The sequence below is a fragment of the Ricinus communis genome, chromosome 1 (genome assembly GCF_019578655.1).
Source record: "Ricinus communis isolate WT05 ecotype wild-type chromosome 1, ASM1957865v1, whole genome shotgun sequence".
Lineage (NCBI taxonomy): Eukaryota > Viridiplantae > Streptophyta > Magnoliopsida > Malpighiales > Euphorbiaceae > Ricinus > Ricinus communis.
Genome location: NC_063256.1, coordinates 6664371 through 6677154, shown reverse-complemented (window position 1 = coordinate 6677154; position 12784 = coordinate 6664371). Strand labels below are relative to the sequence as shown.

At 33.9% G+C, this 12784-nt stretch overlaps 2 protein-coding genes across 3 annotated transcripts; both read left to right on the top strand.

Annotated features, from left to right (window-relative positions):
* Positions 1–622: 622 nt before the first annotated feature.
* On the top strand, positions 623–2093 carry LOC8266781 (EID1-like F-box protein 3). Its single transcript, XM_002533030.4, has one exon. It carries the CDS (start codon positions 1002–1004, stop codon positions 1839–1841), a length of 840 nt encoding a protein of 279 aa, XP_002533076.1. The 5' UTR covers positions 623–1001; the 3' UTR covers positions 1842–2093.
* A 1656-nt stretch (positions 2094–3749) lies between these two features.
* On the top strand, positions 3750–12092 carry LOC8266782 (CSC1-like protein At4g02900). Of its 2 annotated transcripts, none has more exons than XM_048372376.1 (12): positions 3750–4002; positions 4783–5122; positions 5555–5704; positions 6275–6410; positions 7341–7442; positions 7679–7798; positions 7923–8003; positions 8912–9252; positions 10128–10373; positions 10621–10945; positions 11158–11391; positions 11756–12092. In XM_048372376.1, exons 2-12 carry the CDS (start codon positions 4809–4811, stop codon positions 11975–11977), a joined length of 2271 nt encoding a protein of 756 aa, XP_048228333.1. In that variant the 5' UTR covers positions 3750–4002; positions 4783–4808; the 3' UTR covers positions 11978–12092. The 2 variants fall into 2 exon arrangements, with proteins under 2 accessions (XP_048228333.1, XP_002533077.1); XM_002533031.4 differs by having other exon boundaries at positions 3750–4014.
* Positions 12093–12784: the final 692 nt, after the last annotated feature.

Genomic DNA, 12784 nt, shown 5'->3' with positions numbered 1-12784 from the left:
CCGCACAAAAGCGACCAAAAGCATCTGCGGATCGATATCCTACATTGACAATCCTTTAAAGGTATTCCTCAATGACTCAGATTACTACACGTGTCTATACGCGCTTGTACGGCCCACCACGTACTACATACTGTCACTTCAGTGCACATTTCAATATGCCAGTTGATGACACGTCCACCACATTTGTCATTTACACAGGACATGTGGCCAACGGCTAAAGAATATATCAGTTGCAGTCGATTATACCGGTCTAACTGATTAGCATCGTGCTTGGTACGCATTTCTATGCCATTCTTTTATTTTTTTTTATATTTTTTTATTAGAGAAGGTATAGAAAAAATCAAGAAATTAAATTTATTTTCTTGTGTTTAAAAATACAAATAAAGATATTTAAGTGCCAAATTATTGTTTTATTCTTTCATTTCTAGAATTTAAATTTAAGATTTTCTCTTATTTCGGGATAAAATAATTTTAAACGTTATTTTTCTCTATTTCTCACTTTTAACTTTATCCATATCTTTTAACTTATTATTTATTTATTTATTTATTTCCAAACAAAGAGTAAGACCTTGTCTCCATTTAGTCAGACCAAATATTAAATTACCCACTCTCCTCAACAAACGCGTTTGAATAATAAAAAAAGGTTTATTAATCTTAACGTATATAGAAGTGAGATTGATATTAAAAGACGCCATGTCAAAAATGGGGATATTTTGGAGCCACGAAAACAGATATTTCTCAGGTTCATCGGGAAAGGACACGTGTTGTCTAAGCGCATTAGGTACCAATCCCTGACGCTATTCCTCGATTCTATATCATAGATTCAAGCAATCACATTACGCCACGAGTCCTTTAGACAAATAGTAACCGGACGCGTGTTTGTCACCATTAACAGGACCTGTGTCGGATAAATCTTTCACCGTCGTATCATATAAACAGCCGCGTCAACTGCATTACACTACGGGATCGAGTTAGCTCACTGCTCAAGCAGTATTGCCGTAATGAACGCCGGCAGGAAACTAAAAACAAGCACGCCGAATCAGGGATGTGATTCTGGCGAGTCAGGAATACTCAACGAGCGTATACTCGTTCTAGTTTTTGAGTCAATAAAATGGGACTTGCACGCTCTCTGCGCGACAGCCTCCGTCAACCGGAAACTTCGCGCCATAGCTAAACGGTTCCTATGGCGCGAGCTGTGCGTGTATCGTGCACCGCGGATGTTAGCCTCATTAACAAACGGTGCTCCCAATGCTCCTTTTGGTGATAGCTGGCATGCGATTGCGAAGCTCATGTTCTACTGTTGCGGTTGCGAGTCAACTCAGAATTTCAAAGTGAGTCAACCTTCACCTGGCCATTTTATTGAAACCTCCCGCTTTTCTAAAACGTCCGGTCAAAGCTTTCTAAATAAGAAATGTAGAGGCGATTTATTGTATGTCAGCGATCCATGTGAGCATTCAGCGAGCAATAATGAGGATGATTTAGGGATTTATAGAGGGGTATTCAAGGGATTTATGAAATCAAGAACGAGAGCTTGTTTGATCAGACGGCAGGTGGAACTTGAAAAGAGAACTAGGTGTCCTTATTGTGGGTTTCGTGTGTGGAGCATGACTTCGGCTCGGCTTGTTCCCAAAACCGCAGCTAGACGGCTTGGCTCGCGTGAAGATGGGCTGGAGTATTTTGTGTGTTTGAATGGGCATTTGTATGGGTGTTGTTGGCTTGTGCCGCTGTCATCCGATGAGGATAACTGTGGAAGTGCAGGTGCAGCTATTGATGATGACGATGATAATCATGCGGTAAGAAATGAGAGTTTAAGGTTGCTACGAGAAGAGTCTGCTAACTGATTGCCGTTTCGCGGTGGGGCATGGTATGGTGATGTGGGTCATGATTTTCGATAATTAAAATGTTGTGCTGACATGGGATTTTGTTCTTCTTTTCTTGTTTGTGTGTTTCTGGAGGGAGTGAGGGATACATTGGAGTGGGTCATGGGTGAGAAACGGCAGAGTAATGTAATAGAAACCTATTTTAGTTCCTTGACTTGTTCCTGATTTTGGATGTCCTCCGACCTGTCTATGTGATATAAATCCTTTTCTGTATTTGAGTGTTCTGGTAATTCTTTTTTCATATATTTTTGCAGTATACCTTTTCTGTTAAGTATTTAGTTGTTATTTTGGATTGGGAAAATTGGAAGTGAAAATAGATAGAGAGTAGAGTTTGTTAATTAAAAATGGTAAAAATTAAATTTTATTAAAATTATATATATTCTTACAATCAAAATGATTATAATAAATAATTTGGATGGTTTATTCATGGCTTATATATGCTTCTAATATTTTGTTTTCTTCATATGTTTCTTATATTGGCTTTTATGGTGCAATTGTTTTATTCTTTTCATCAATGAATATGAAAAAGGGACAAATAGTGATTGGTCGATTGTTAGAATTTATTTCAATAAAAAAAAAAAACCAAAGGATCTAAAGAACATGAACAAAAAATGAGTACATGCTAAATGAATTAAAACTGAAAATGAAGAAATTAATAGTCAAATTATAGTTTAATTAACTGAATAGCACTTCGATATGCAAATGATTTTGAATTGAACTGAAAACGCGGGAAAAAAAATAATATTAATTCGCAAAAATGAAGATTAAAAAGGGACATTTAATCTTCACCAAAAAGTGTTTTTCTAAAAACGATTCCTATTATTACGCTTTCATAAGCTGCAATCCAATAAGAATTAGGTAAGAATGTTGTGTCGCAATAAGATTGCGAATCACATTTCATAGGTTGCTATAAACAGATCAAGCGTGCCAGCAATTCACCAAAAATGCACCTCTATGGATATCAAGTAAACATGAGATAGAAATAGCAACACATTCTAATCAATTTAATTACCAATCAATATATAAAATTAAATTAATGGCAATATAGGTGATTAATTAACTTCATATTTTATCATATATAATACTTCTTCAGTTTCAAATAAAATGATTAACTTTCCTTTTTATCCCTCTTAAATTGCATTTTACATTTTCTTCTTATTTATTAGTTTACTATACAATTGTCAAACCTAACTTTATAGTAAACTTTTATTAATTAATATACATATTGATATATGCAATTCCTTTCAAAAGAAAAAGATATTCACAACTAATTTTTATGTTTACATTTCAAAATGATAGTTTTTCATGAAAAATTTTAATAAAAATATTATAGAAGAAATAAAAATTATTATTTATTATTATAAATTTTTATATTTTTTTAAATCTACATAGAAATTAAAGTAAAATACAAACCGATAATATTTAATAAATTAATATATATTAATTAATACATATTTGAAAAGATCAAATGATTAATAAATATGATATTTAAAAATTAATAATTTTTAATAATAATTATTAGAGAAGATAATATGGTTAAGTACAAATAATTCTGTAACTACTAATGATGAAGAAAAATATTGAAAACTATTTTAGAATATATATGTATTTTTATTATCTTACTTATTAAATTGAAAATTAAAACATTTAGTTACAATTATAAATTCATTTTTATATAATAACTTATATTTAAAAATATGTAATGTATTAAGCTTTGAATATATTGATCAATAATTATTTTAGATTTTCAATCACTATTTAATTAATACTCTTAATTTTTAATAATTCAAAATATTTTAATTATTTGCGATTGGTACGTACGCTATCAAATTGCTTAGCAATTAACGACGTGAACACGGAATAAACGAGGATGTGGTGAAATTGACAATAGGAAAAGATTCAAATATTTGTCATCAAATATGCCGCTACTAAAAAGGCCGCAAAACCGGCTCCGTTCTTCTTGCCGCCATATTCACAAACTCTCTGTTGGCATTTCTTTCTCCTTGATTGATCGAAACAATACATTTTAACACCAAACCAAAATCGAAAACTCTAGTTTCTTCTCTCCTAGTCAACCAATCAAATTCCATTTCTTACAACTTACAACTTTGTGCAGGAAGAGGTACAATATCAGGTACTTGTTTTTTTTAATCATCAGCATTTGTGTGTTTCTCATTCGTTTGATTTCCTGCGATATTTATCGTTTGATTACAGCCATTTGAATAAAAAGGAACAGACAACATTTTCTTTTTCTTTTTCTTTAATGTTCTTCGAGACTTCTGGAGAAGATAACAATGCTTTGGCTATTTACTTTGTAGGTGAATCGAATTTTTTGTCGTTCTTAGTTTTTAGTTAGAGAGTAGTCTCATTATCATGTTTCGCATATGCATGTTTGCGGTCGTGTATTACAGTTACTTGTTTTTGCGTGCAACTATAATATGTGCAAGTTCTTTTATGCGTTTGGGTTAATTTTGGCAGTACTATCCCCAAAATTAATCTATATATATAATTCTTGTCTGTTGATAATCGGTAAGGAAAAAGAATATCCTTCGAGTATCGACGAAAATTTCTGAAAAGGCAAACCTGGTTATAGTGTGTAAAATTTAAAATTTAAGAGTTCAATTGATTCGCATTCTATAATTAGTCATTTCTCTGTTTTGGAAAGATCATAATTGCTTGAGTTCAGCTCCTGCAATACAAGCAAATCAATAAGGCATTATGAAAGAAGTGAAAACATGCTCCAAATGATATGATGTTTGAAGAATTCAATTTCAAGTCACTTACCGCGGCCCACTCAAACAAAGACCAGTTTGATACCGAGTTATTTCTTCACTTGACTAGCTGTTAGTTGCCTGGAGGTTGAAATTAAGATGTTTCTCACTTCTTTACAATGTAACTGTAGGTAATTGTTAGTGTGCAAGGAGAGAAATGGCCAACCTTCAAGATATTGGTTACTCAGCTGCTGTTAATCTTCTATCTGCAATTGCATTTCTCATTGCATTTGCAATTTTACGGCTTCAACCTATTAATGATAGAGTTTATTTCCCAAAATGGTATCTTAAAGGGATTAGAGCTAGCCCAACACACTCTAGGGCATTTGTAACTAAATTTGTGAATTTGGATGCCAAAACATATATCCGGTTTTTGAATTGGATGCCTGCAGCATTGAGAATGCCAGAACTTGAGCTTATTGATCACGCAGGACTTGACTCTGTAGTCTATATTCGGATTTACCTTCTCGGGTATGTTCCCTTTTCCCCTTCTTGTTTCTTGCCCTTGCTTGCTTAACATGTCCGAGGGATGCAATATCTATTGAAGTTACCATATGCATTCATCCCTTTCTTGAAGACTTTGCTTGCAAATTCATTACATTCACTTTTGGTTCTTGCTTATTGACATTATGGGCTATTGGAGAAAAAAGAGACAGAAAGACAGTGAGTTGTATCAAATGCGATCATTTTCTCCTAAAAATGTATCAGTATATTGTTGGTAATCTCATTCCCTTTTTGAAATGAATCTTTTAGTACATATGTAAGATCAATTTTCATAACCAATATGAATTCTATTGGCAATGACATATAGACAAGCACGTGAGCTTTAACACAGTAGGTGCTTTATGTAAATATATTGTTTCCCTTGGGTGCATTGTCTAATTTGACAATCCTAATGTCCAGCTTGAAGATTTTTGTCCCTATAACTGTACTTGCTTTTGGGGTTTTGGTGCCTGTCAACTGGACTGGGGAGACTTTGGAGCATATCAAGGATCTGACTTATAGCGATATTGACAAAATGTCAATATCGAATATTCCTCCTGGATCCAAAAGGTAAGAAATAATTTGCTACCAACTTCCTCTGTTTTAATCCCTTGTTTTTGGAATTTGTGTGCTTGCCATTTTTATGGAACAGAGCTTCCTCAAAGCTAAAGAAGTTTTTCCGAAGAAGAATGTGTTAATGTCAAAAATAATTATTTAACCTTTATAATGTTATTGGATTTACAATTACTTTGAATATAAGTTGTATGGCAACCCAACCCAAAGCTTTCAGGTTTAGCTGCTATAATGATCAGAATATATTGAAATTTTAATTTGGCTCATAAATATGCTCTAAACTGAGACTCAGAAACTATAAACTTGCATATAACAAGGCTGCAATCTTTATTACAGACAGAACTTTAGGTTTCTTCGAGAGATTTCATTTAGCTGGTTTTACATAAAGATCATGGACTCCAGTGCTAGGATCTTTGATTTAGGTTCAAATGACACTAACAAGAGCCATCAAATTATCAATTGTGGCAATATAGTTCATTTGGAAAGTCTATTTAGGAGGCTCAATTTGCAGATACATGCCCCTTAATTCTGTCAACTAATAGAAGCCATGTTATTATTCCTTTCAAGGTTCTGGGCACATGTTGTAATGTCATATGTCTTCACATTTTGGACATTCTATGTAATCTACAAAGAGTACAAGAGAGTAGCTATTATGCGCTTGCAATTTTTAGCATCTGAAAGCCGTCGTCCTGACCAATTTACAGTGAGTTTATTTAATATCCTTGACGCTTTGTTTTTTCATTGCTTCATTACCATTTCAAATTTACATGTGTAAAAATATATGATTTTGGTTTTCGAAGATAGAACAGAAAGTATATGTGAACTGTTTGGAAATTATAGGTTATCCAACCTGTACTGATGTTTACTTATATCTGTCCTTTTTACTTTTTCTTTCTGGAGAAATGTGACCATTTTTCCCTTGATGTGATGAATAACTTCAGAACTAATAGAAAAAAAGGGAAGCACCAAAAATTTAACCGGGGTCATGCTTTCTCTGAGGACCAAATTTGATAACAGCAAACTTAAATACTATTTTCAAGTGATGAATGGATCCAATTTATATTTGAATCTCCAGAAAATGGAATTCTTATGTTAATTTATTTTGCATATAAATATATAAATAATCATTTAGTGGTGACTTTGTAGCTTTGTGGATCATTATTTGCTCGGTCTAAAGAGATGAAGTTGGATAATCAATTCCTTTGCCATTAATTTATCATAAAAGATAGAGTTTAATTGCTAGTGTTATTAAAACTTCCGATCCTAATTTCAATGTGTTAACAGCACACTATTCTCTTAAGAAAAAGGGGCGGATGTTCACTACCTTTTATTGATCATGCGATAAATTGGGCAGGGTATCATTACCAAAAGCATTTCACCGATGTTGGTGAGTGCTTTGGATTACTTAAATAGACATTTTTATTGGAGGCCATGCCTTTTCAATTTGGAAGTAATTAGGTTTTTACATGTTTGCCATAGTCTTATTTAATGTTGAATCAATATACTGGATTGAGTGGATGCCTATAACATTTGCAAGTGCAATGTTTGTGTGAGCATTTGTTGCAGCAGGAAGAGTTTTCTTAATTATATATTTGATATTTTCTTGCTAGCACTAACTGTAATTTTTTTGCAGGTTCTTGTGAGGAATGTTCCTCCAGATCCTGATGAATCAATCACTGAGCATGTTGAACATTTCTTTTGTGTAAATCATCCTGATCATTATCTTTCTCATCAGGTGTGCATATATTTAACTAGATGTGTCAATTATATTAGTTTGATTGGTAAAAATATTATCACATAATGTACAAAACTTTTAAAAGAAAAAAAATAGGAACCAAGGATGGAGATAGAATGATTAGTAATGTGCGAAAGCTCTAAAACTTGAGGACTGTCTGGAAGGATCAACTTTTTGTTCTTACTCCTTTGCAGCTGAACTTTATCATTTATTGGTGATTCAATTTAATTTCTTAGGTTGTATATAATGCAAATAAGCTTGCAAGCCTGGTTGCAAAGAAAAAGAGTTTGCAGAATTGGTTGATCTATTACCAGAATAAATATGATAGAAATCCTTCGGTGAAGCCTACTAAAAAGGTACTTCTATATTAAATCATTCTGGCCTAGTGTGCTCTTTTTTTTTTTCTTTCTTTCTGAGAGAGAAATTCCTGGATAGAATATTTCTTTATTTTAATTGTGCCATGCTTGCCTATATTTATAGACAGGTGTTTGGGGTCTCTGGGGAACTAGAGTGGATGCCATTGACTACTATACTTCTGAGATTGGGAAGCTTAGTGAAGAAGTGAGTTGTAAATGATATTTTGAAGATTCACGATTTTATATGCTATATTCTCTTTAAGATTTCTGTGATCACTACATTATCTATATACAATTCTGTGAAATTCTGGAACTTCCCTTCGTTAAATGTGGATAGATGAAGAGACTGAAAAACCAGAATGAAAATGCCAATATGGCCAAGAGTCAAAGAAATAAGTTTTGATAGTTAAAAGAGGGAAAATGAGCTGGCATAATATTGGGAGTTCTAACATGAAGAAATACATTAATGTTCCACGCTAGGTTGTTTGAGGCTTTATCTAATAGATTGACAATTTTCCAGTCCTGGAAATGTGACCTAAAGAGTCACCGACTCCAGCAAATGTGATGTTATGCAACCGTTTTGTGGTTTAATAACGGACATTGTGGTGTGTTATGGCAAACTTTCAAGTTTTACCAATTTCTTTATTTTTAAAAGGAATCTAGAAATTTGTGTTTAGTTACATATCTACGACATTAAATACTAAAAACTACCGTTAGTATTAGGAATGGCTTTAGTGTGTTGAAGTTACGAGAACTTATTAACCTTCATTAAGGTGCATTGAAGCTGCATGTTTCCATTATTTATATCAATCTCCTTTTCCTTTCAGTACTGTTGATATACTTGTTCTTCCAGTATCTAAAATGCTGCCTGCTTCCAGTAAATATCAATTTTCTTGGTTATAAAAGATATCATTTAGCGAAGAAAAAAATGAATATTTGTTATTTGTTCTTCAAATCTAAAGAAAACAAAAGAAGCATCATATGTAAATGTGAATTTTACTATTATAAATTTTCAGAAGAGAAATCAAGGGTGCAATAAACAGAAATGAAATGAAATGAAATGCAGTTTTTTTTCTTCTTTCTACTCTTTTGATGTATGACATTCTTGTCCAGGAAGAAAAAGAAAGAGAAAGGGTTCTCAATGATCCTAATGCTGTAGTTCCAGCAGCATTTGTTTCTTTCAAATCCCGATGGGGAGCAGCTGTCTGTGCTCAAACTCAGCAATCAAGTAACTCGACAATTTGGTTGGCAGAAAGGGCTCCTGAGCCCCGTGATGTTTATTGGGATAATCTTGCAATACCATATGTTGAACTCACTGTTCGAAGACTGCTTATGGCAGTGGGTCTTTTTTTTCTAATTTTCTTTTTCATGATACCTATAGCACTTGTTCAGTCTTTAGCCAGCATTGAGGGAATTGAGAAGTTTCTTCCTTTCTTGAAACCTTTGATTGAAATGTAAGCTGTTCTTTCCTTTTAGTTTTGCCTTCTTTTCAAATGCTTGCAGTGTTGCACTCTCTGACTTGGATGATAGGCAACCGTGTTTTTTTGAAGTGCTATTATCTCAAATTTTCCTTTTGTTGCATCTGGAAATATTTTCTTAGTATCATCTACTTTTTACATATCAATATCTTGAATCATCAAAATAACCTCTTTATTGATTACTTACTCGATGTAGGACAGGACAGATTTAAGTTAAGCTGTTCTAAGGGTAAATTTACAGAAAATAGAAAAGATAAAGGCTGAAATCTGGTAATCACATCCAAGAAAGGGTTCCTTGGGAATCACACCTAGGAAAGAATTGATTCACACAATTCAAAATAGCATGAAATTGGAACTCCCAATAATAAATAAATATTATTATTTAAAGACTTAAAACAAATATAAAGACTCCTAAAAGTAATTTTTAACCTATTGAGTCAAAATTCCAAATCTCTGGATTCTTTGATTTTTTTTTTCTTAATGTTTTCCTTGTCTGCATCAGTACTGAAGCCTAAGAGACATTTATTGACAACTACTCACCTTTTAAAGAATTGATGTTAATACCACACAGCTAGTGAACCAAATATTCTGATTTACGTGAAAAGATAGTTTTTATTTCGATCCTGATAACAATGCTATATGAATTTTAGTAGATTGTTGCTTTACTTAGCACAAAAATCTCATTTCTTAAATATCCTTATAGTCTAGCCATAAATAAGGCCATATATATATATGTACATAGGCCAAATAATATGATCGGCTATCCCTTTGTTTATTGAATTTGTGATGAGTGGAATTAAGTTTCCAAGTATATTTGGTAAAGTTTTTTGCTATTGGGAATTTTGTTGCAGGAAATCTGTTAAGTCTTTAATTCAAGGAATTCTTCCAGGCCTTGCTCTGAAGATATTTCTTATCGTACTCCCAATTATTCTTATGATCATGTCCAAAATAGAAGGATTTACATCACTGTCATCTTTGGATAGGCGATCAGCTGCAAAGTATCATTTGTTTCTTCTTGTTAATGTGTTTATTGGCAGCATTGTTACAGGAACAGCAATGGACCAGCTTAAAGCTTTTCTTAATGAGTCTGCAACAGAGTATGTTCCTCTGACTAATTGGTGCTTCAGAGATTAGGCTCCGCACAGTCATACAAATTGTTGGATACAACATATATCTGATTGAAGCATGTGGTTAAAAGGGTTGTGGTATTTAGAGATTCTCTAAACCCACAATTGTTTTCTCCACTTTGCTAAGAGGATTATAACTTTGCTTTGAATGCTCTTTCTTGGGAGCAGGTTTCTGATATAGGTACTCTCTAATTTATGTCATTACGCTGCTCCTCAGAATTCCAAAAACCATTGGTGTGTCAATCCCGCTAAGAGCCACTTTCTTCATTACTTTTATAATGGTGGATGGCTGGGCTGCAATTGCTGCAGAGATCCTCAGATTGGTACCATTAGCACTGTTCCACTTGAAGAACACATTTCTAGTTAAGACAGAGCAGGATAGGGATCAAGCAATGGATCCTGGTTGTGTGGATTTTGCAACTTCTGAACCCCGGATACAATTTTATTTCTTGCTAGGTCTTGTTTATGCTGCTGTGACACCCTTGCTTCTTCCTTTCATCATTGTCTTCTTTGCTTTTTCCTATATGGTATTTCGTCATCAGGTATGGCAGCTTGTGGCAATGGCCCTTGTTTTTTATGTACTTTAAGCATGGGAAACTAGGGGAAAAATTTACTTTACTTACCAAGTCATATATCACTTCGTAGAAACCATTTGTTATGATCTATTCAAGTTTTATAAAATGCTCACTTTTAAAATCACCATGAAATCTAAATGTTTGGGGTGTGCTTATGGTTATTTTCTTCTTGTTGCAAGATTATAAATGTATATAACCAAAAATATGAGAGCGGAGCTGCCTTCTGGCCAGATGTGCACCGCCGTTTGATAATTGGTTTAATAATAGCTCAACTTCTTTTGTTGGGACTGCTGAGCACAAAGGATGCTGAGGAATTAACACCTTTGCTTGTCGCACTCCCTATTCTCACAATTTGGTTCCACATATTCTGCAAGGGGCGTTTTGAATCTGCATTTGTAAAATTCCCATTACAGGTTGGTGTTTGTATTAATTAGAGCTTTACCTAATGGTATTCTGAAATTCTCATATTGAAGATGTATTTAAGATATTATGGGTGTATGAGATTGTCATTGTTCACATATTTTATGTTGGCTAAAAGATAATCTTGCACAACTATGTTGACAAGTTTTAGATTATGGATCAGCGAAGCATTAGGTGGAGCCATAGGTATATTGACATTTAGCTATTTACCTAACAGGACATCCTCGGCTTTGTTAGAAGTTGATTTGCTTCCTGTACTTTCTGTATAGTAAAGCTGACATAATTTCTTGTCCCCTTCAATTAAAGATTTATGTGAGTGTTTACGCGCATGATAATGAGTTGACATTGTGATTGCAGGATGCAATGGTGAGGGATACACTTGAACGAGCCACAGATCCAACCCTAAATTTGAGAATTTATCTTCATGATGCATACGTACACCCAGTTTTCAAGGGTGGTGAATGGGACAGACCTTGTATCATTAATGAAGAGGAAAACAGTCCACTTGTTGCAACAACAAGGACTTCTCAGAAGAATAGTAAATACAATTCTGATGTCAGTTCTGGAGCTGGTTCATAGCAGCAATAAAAATAATCTCATAGTTACTGATTTTTAATGTGCTTTTTGATTCCACTACATTTATGTATATCCAACATGATCCTTATTCTATTTATAATTATTATTTTTTAACTAATGTGGGAGCATTAAGCAAAAAGTTACAATTCATTTGCCCCTATGTGGATAGCTTGCTTTGCTATTTACAGCAATTCTATATGGGGAAACATTTTTTCCTTTTTCTTTTTCTTTTTCTTTTTAACTGAGTGGTTACATGTGAAATGAATATATAATGTCAGACACTATATCAACATGCAATATCAGCTACCACATCACTTGTACTTTCGTGAACAGAAGGCACAGAAAATCGAGTCAGGTATCTATTCTGTATCTGCATTGCAGCCTTAAATTAGCCAGAACAGGAGTGCAACCGCATTGCTTGTGTGTGTGTGTGTGAATAGTCCTGATTCTTTTTTTTCAGTGATGCAGATAGGTCGCCTGTTAGTAAGAAAGCCTAGCTGACTCAGAATCTGAAGGCAGGCGCAATACTCAAGAATGTACCCGGTGCTTATTTGTGGTAAGCTCTGGGTTAGTTCTCATGGATACAGGGTGAAAACATCAGCGTGTTATTAAAGAGGTACTCTTCTTCAGTTCCTCAAAACCGACGTTGCCCAATTTACATCCGAAGCATTCTGGAGCAAAAGCAGTTTTATTGGTCCGACGGCATTAGCGGCTTTGTTTGTGTTTCTAACGCCCTTGTTTTACCGGCAACTACTTGTTTCTTTGATGATGTTACAGCTGTGAGTAGCAGCAAGAGTTGTGCAGTTCCAT

Excerpts from the sequence above, each read along its gene's own strand:
- LOC8266781 (XM_002533030.4), top strand. The coding sequence starts at position 1,002 with ATGAACGCCGGCAGGAAACTAAAAACAAGCACGCCGAATCAGGGATGT.
- LOC8266782 (XM_048372376.1), top strand. The coding sequence starts at position 4,809 with ATGGCCAACCTTCAAGATATTGGTTACTCAGCTGCTGTTAATCTTCTA. Across the intron at positions 8,004-8,911 it reads TTGGGAAGCTTAGTGAAGAA|GAAGAAAAAGAAAGAGAAAG; the intron begins GTGAGTTGTAAA and ends ATTCTTGTCCAG. Across the intron at positions 9,253-10,127 it reads TTGAAACCTTTGATTGAAAT|GAAATCTGTTAAGTCTTTAA; the intron begins GTAAGCTGTTCT and ends ATTTTGTTGCAG.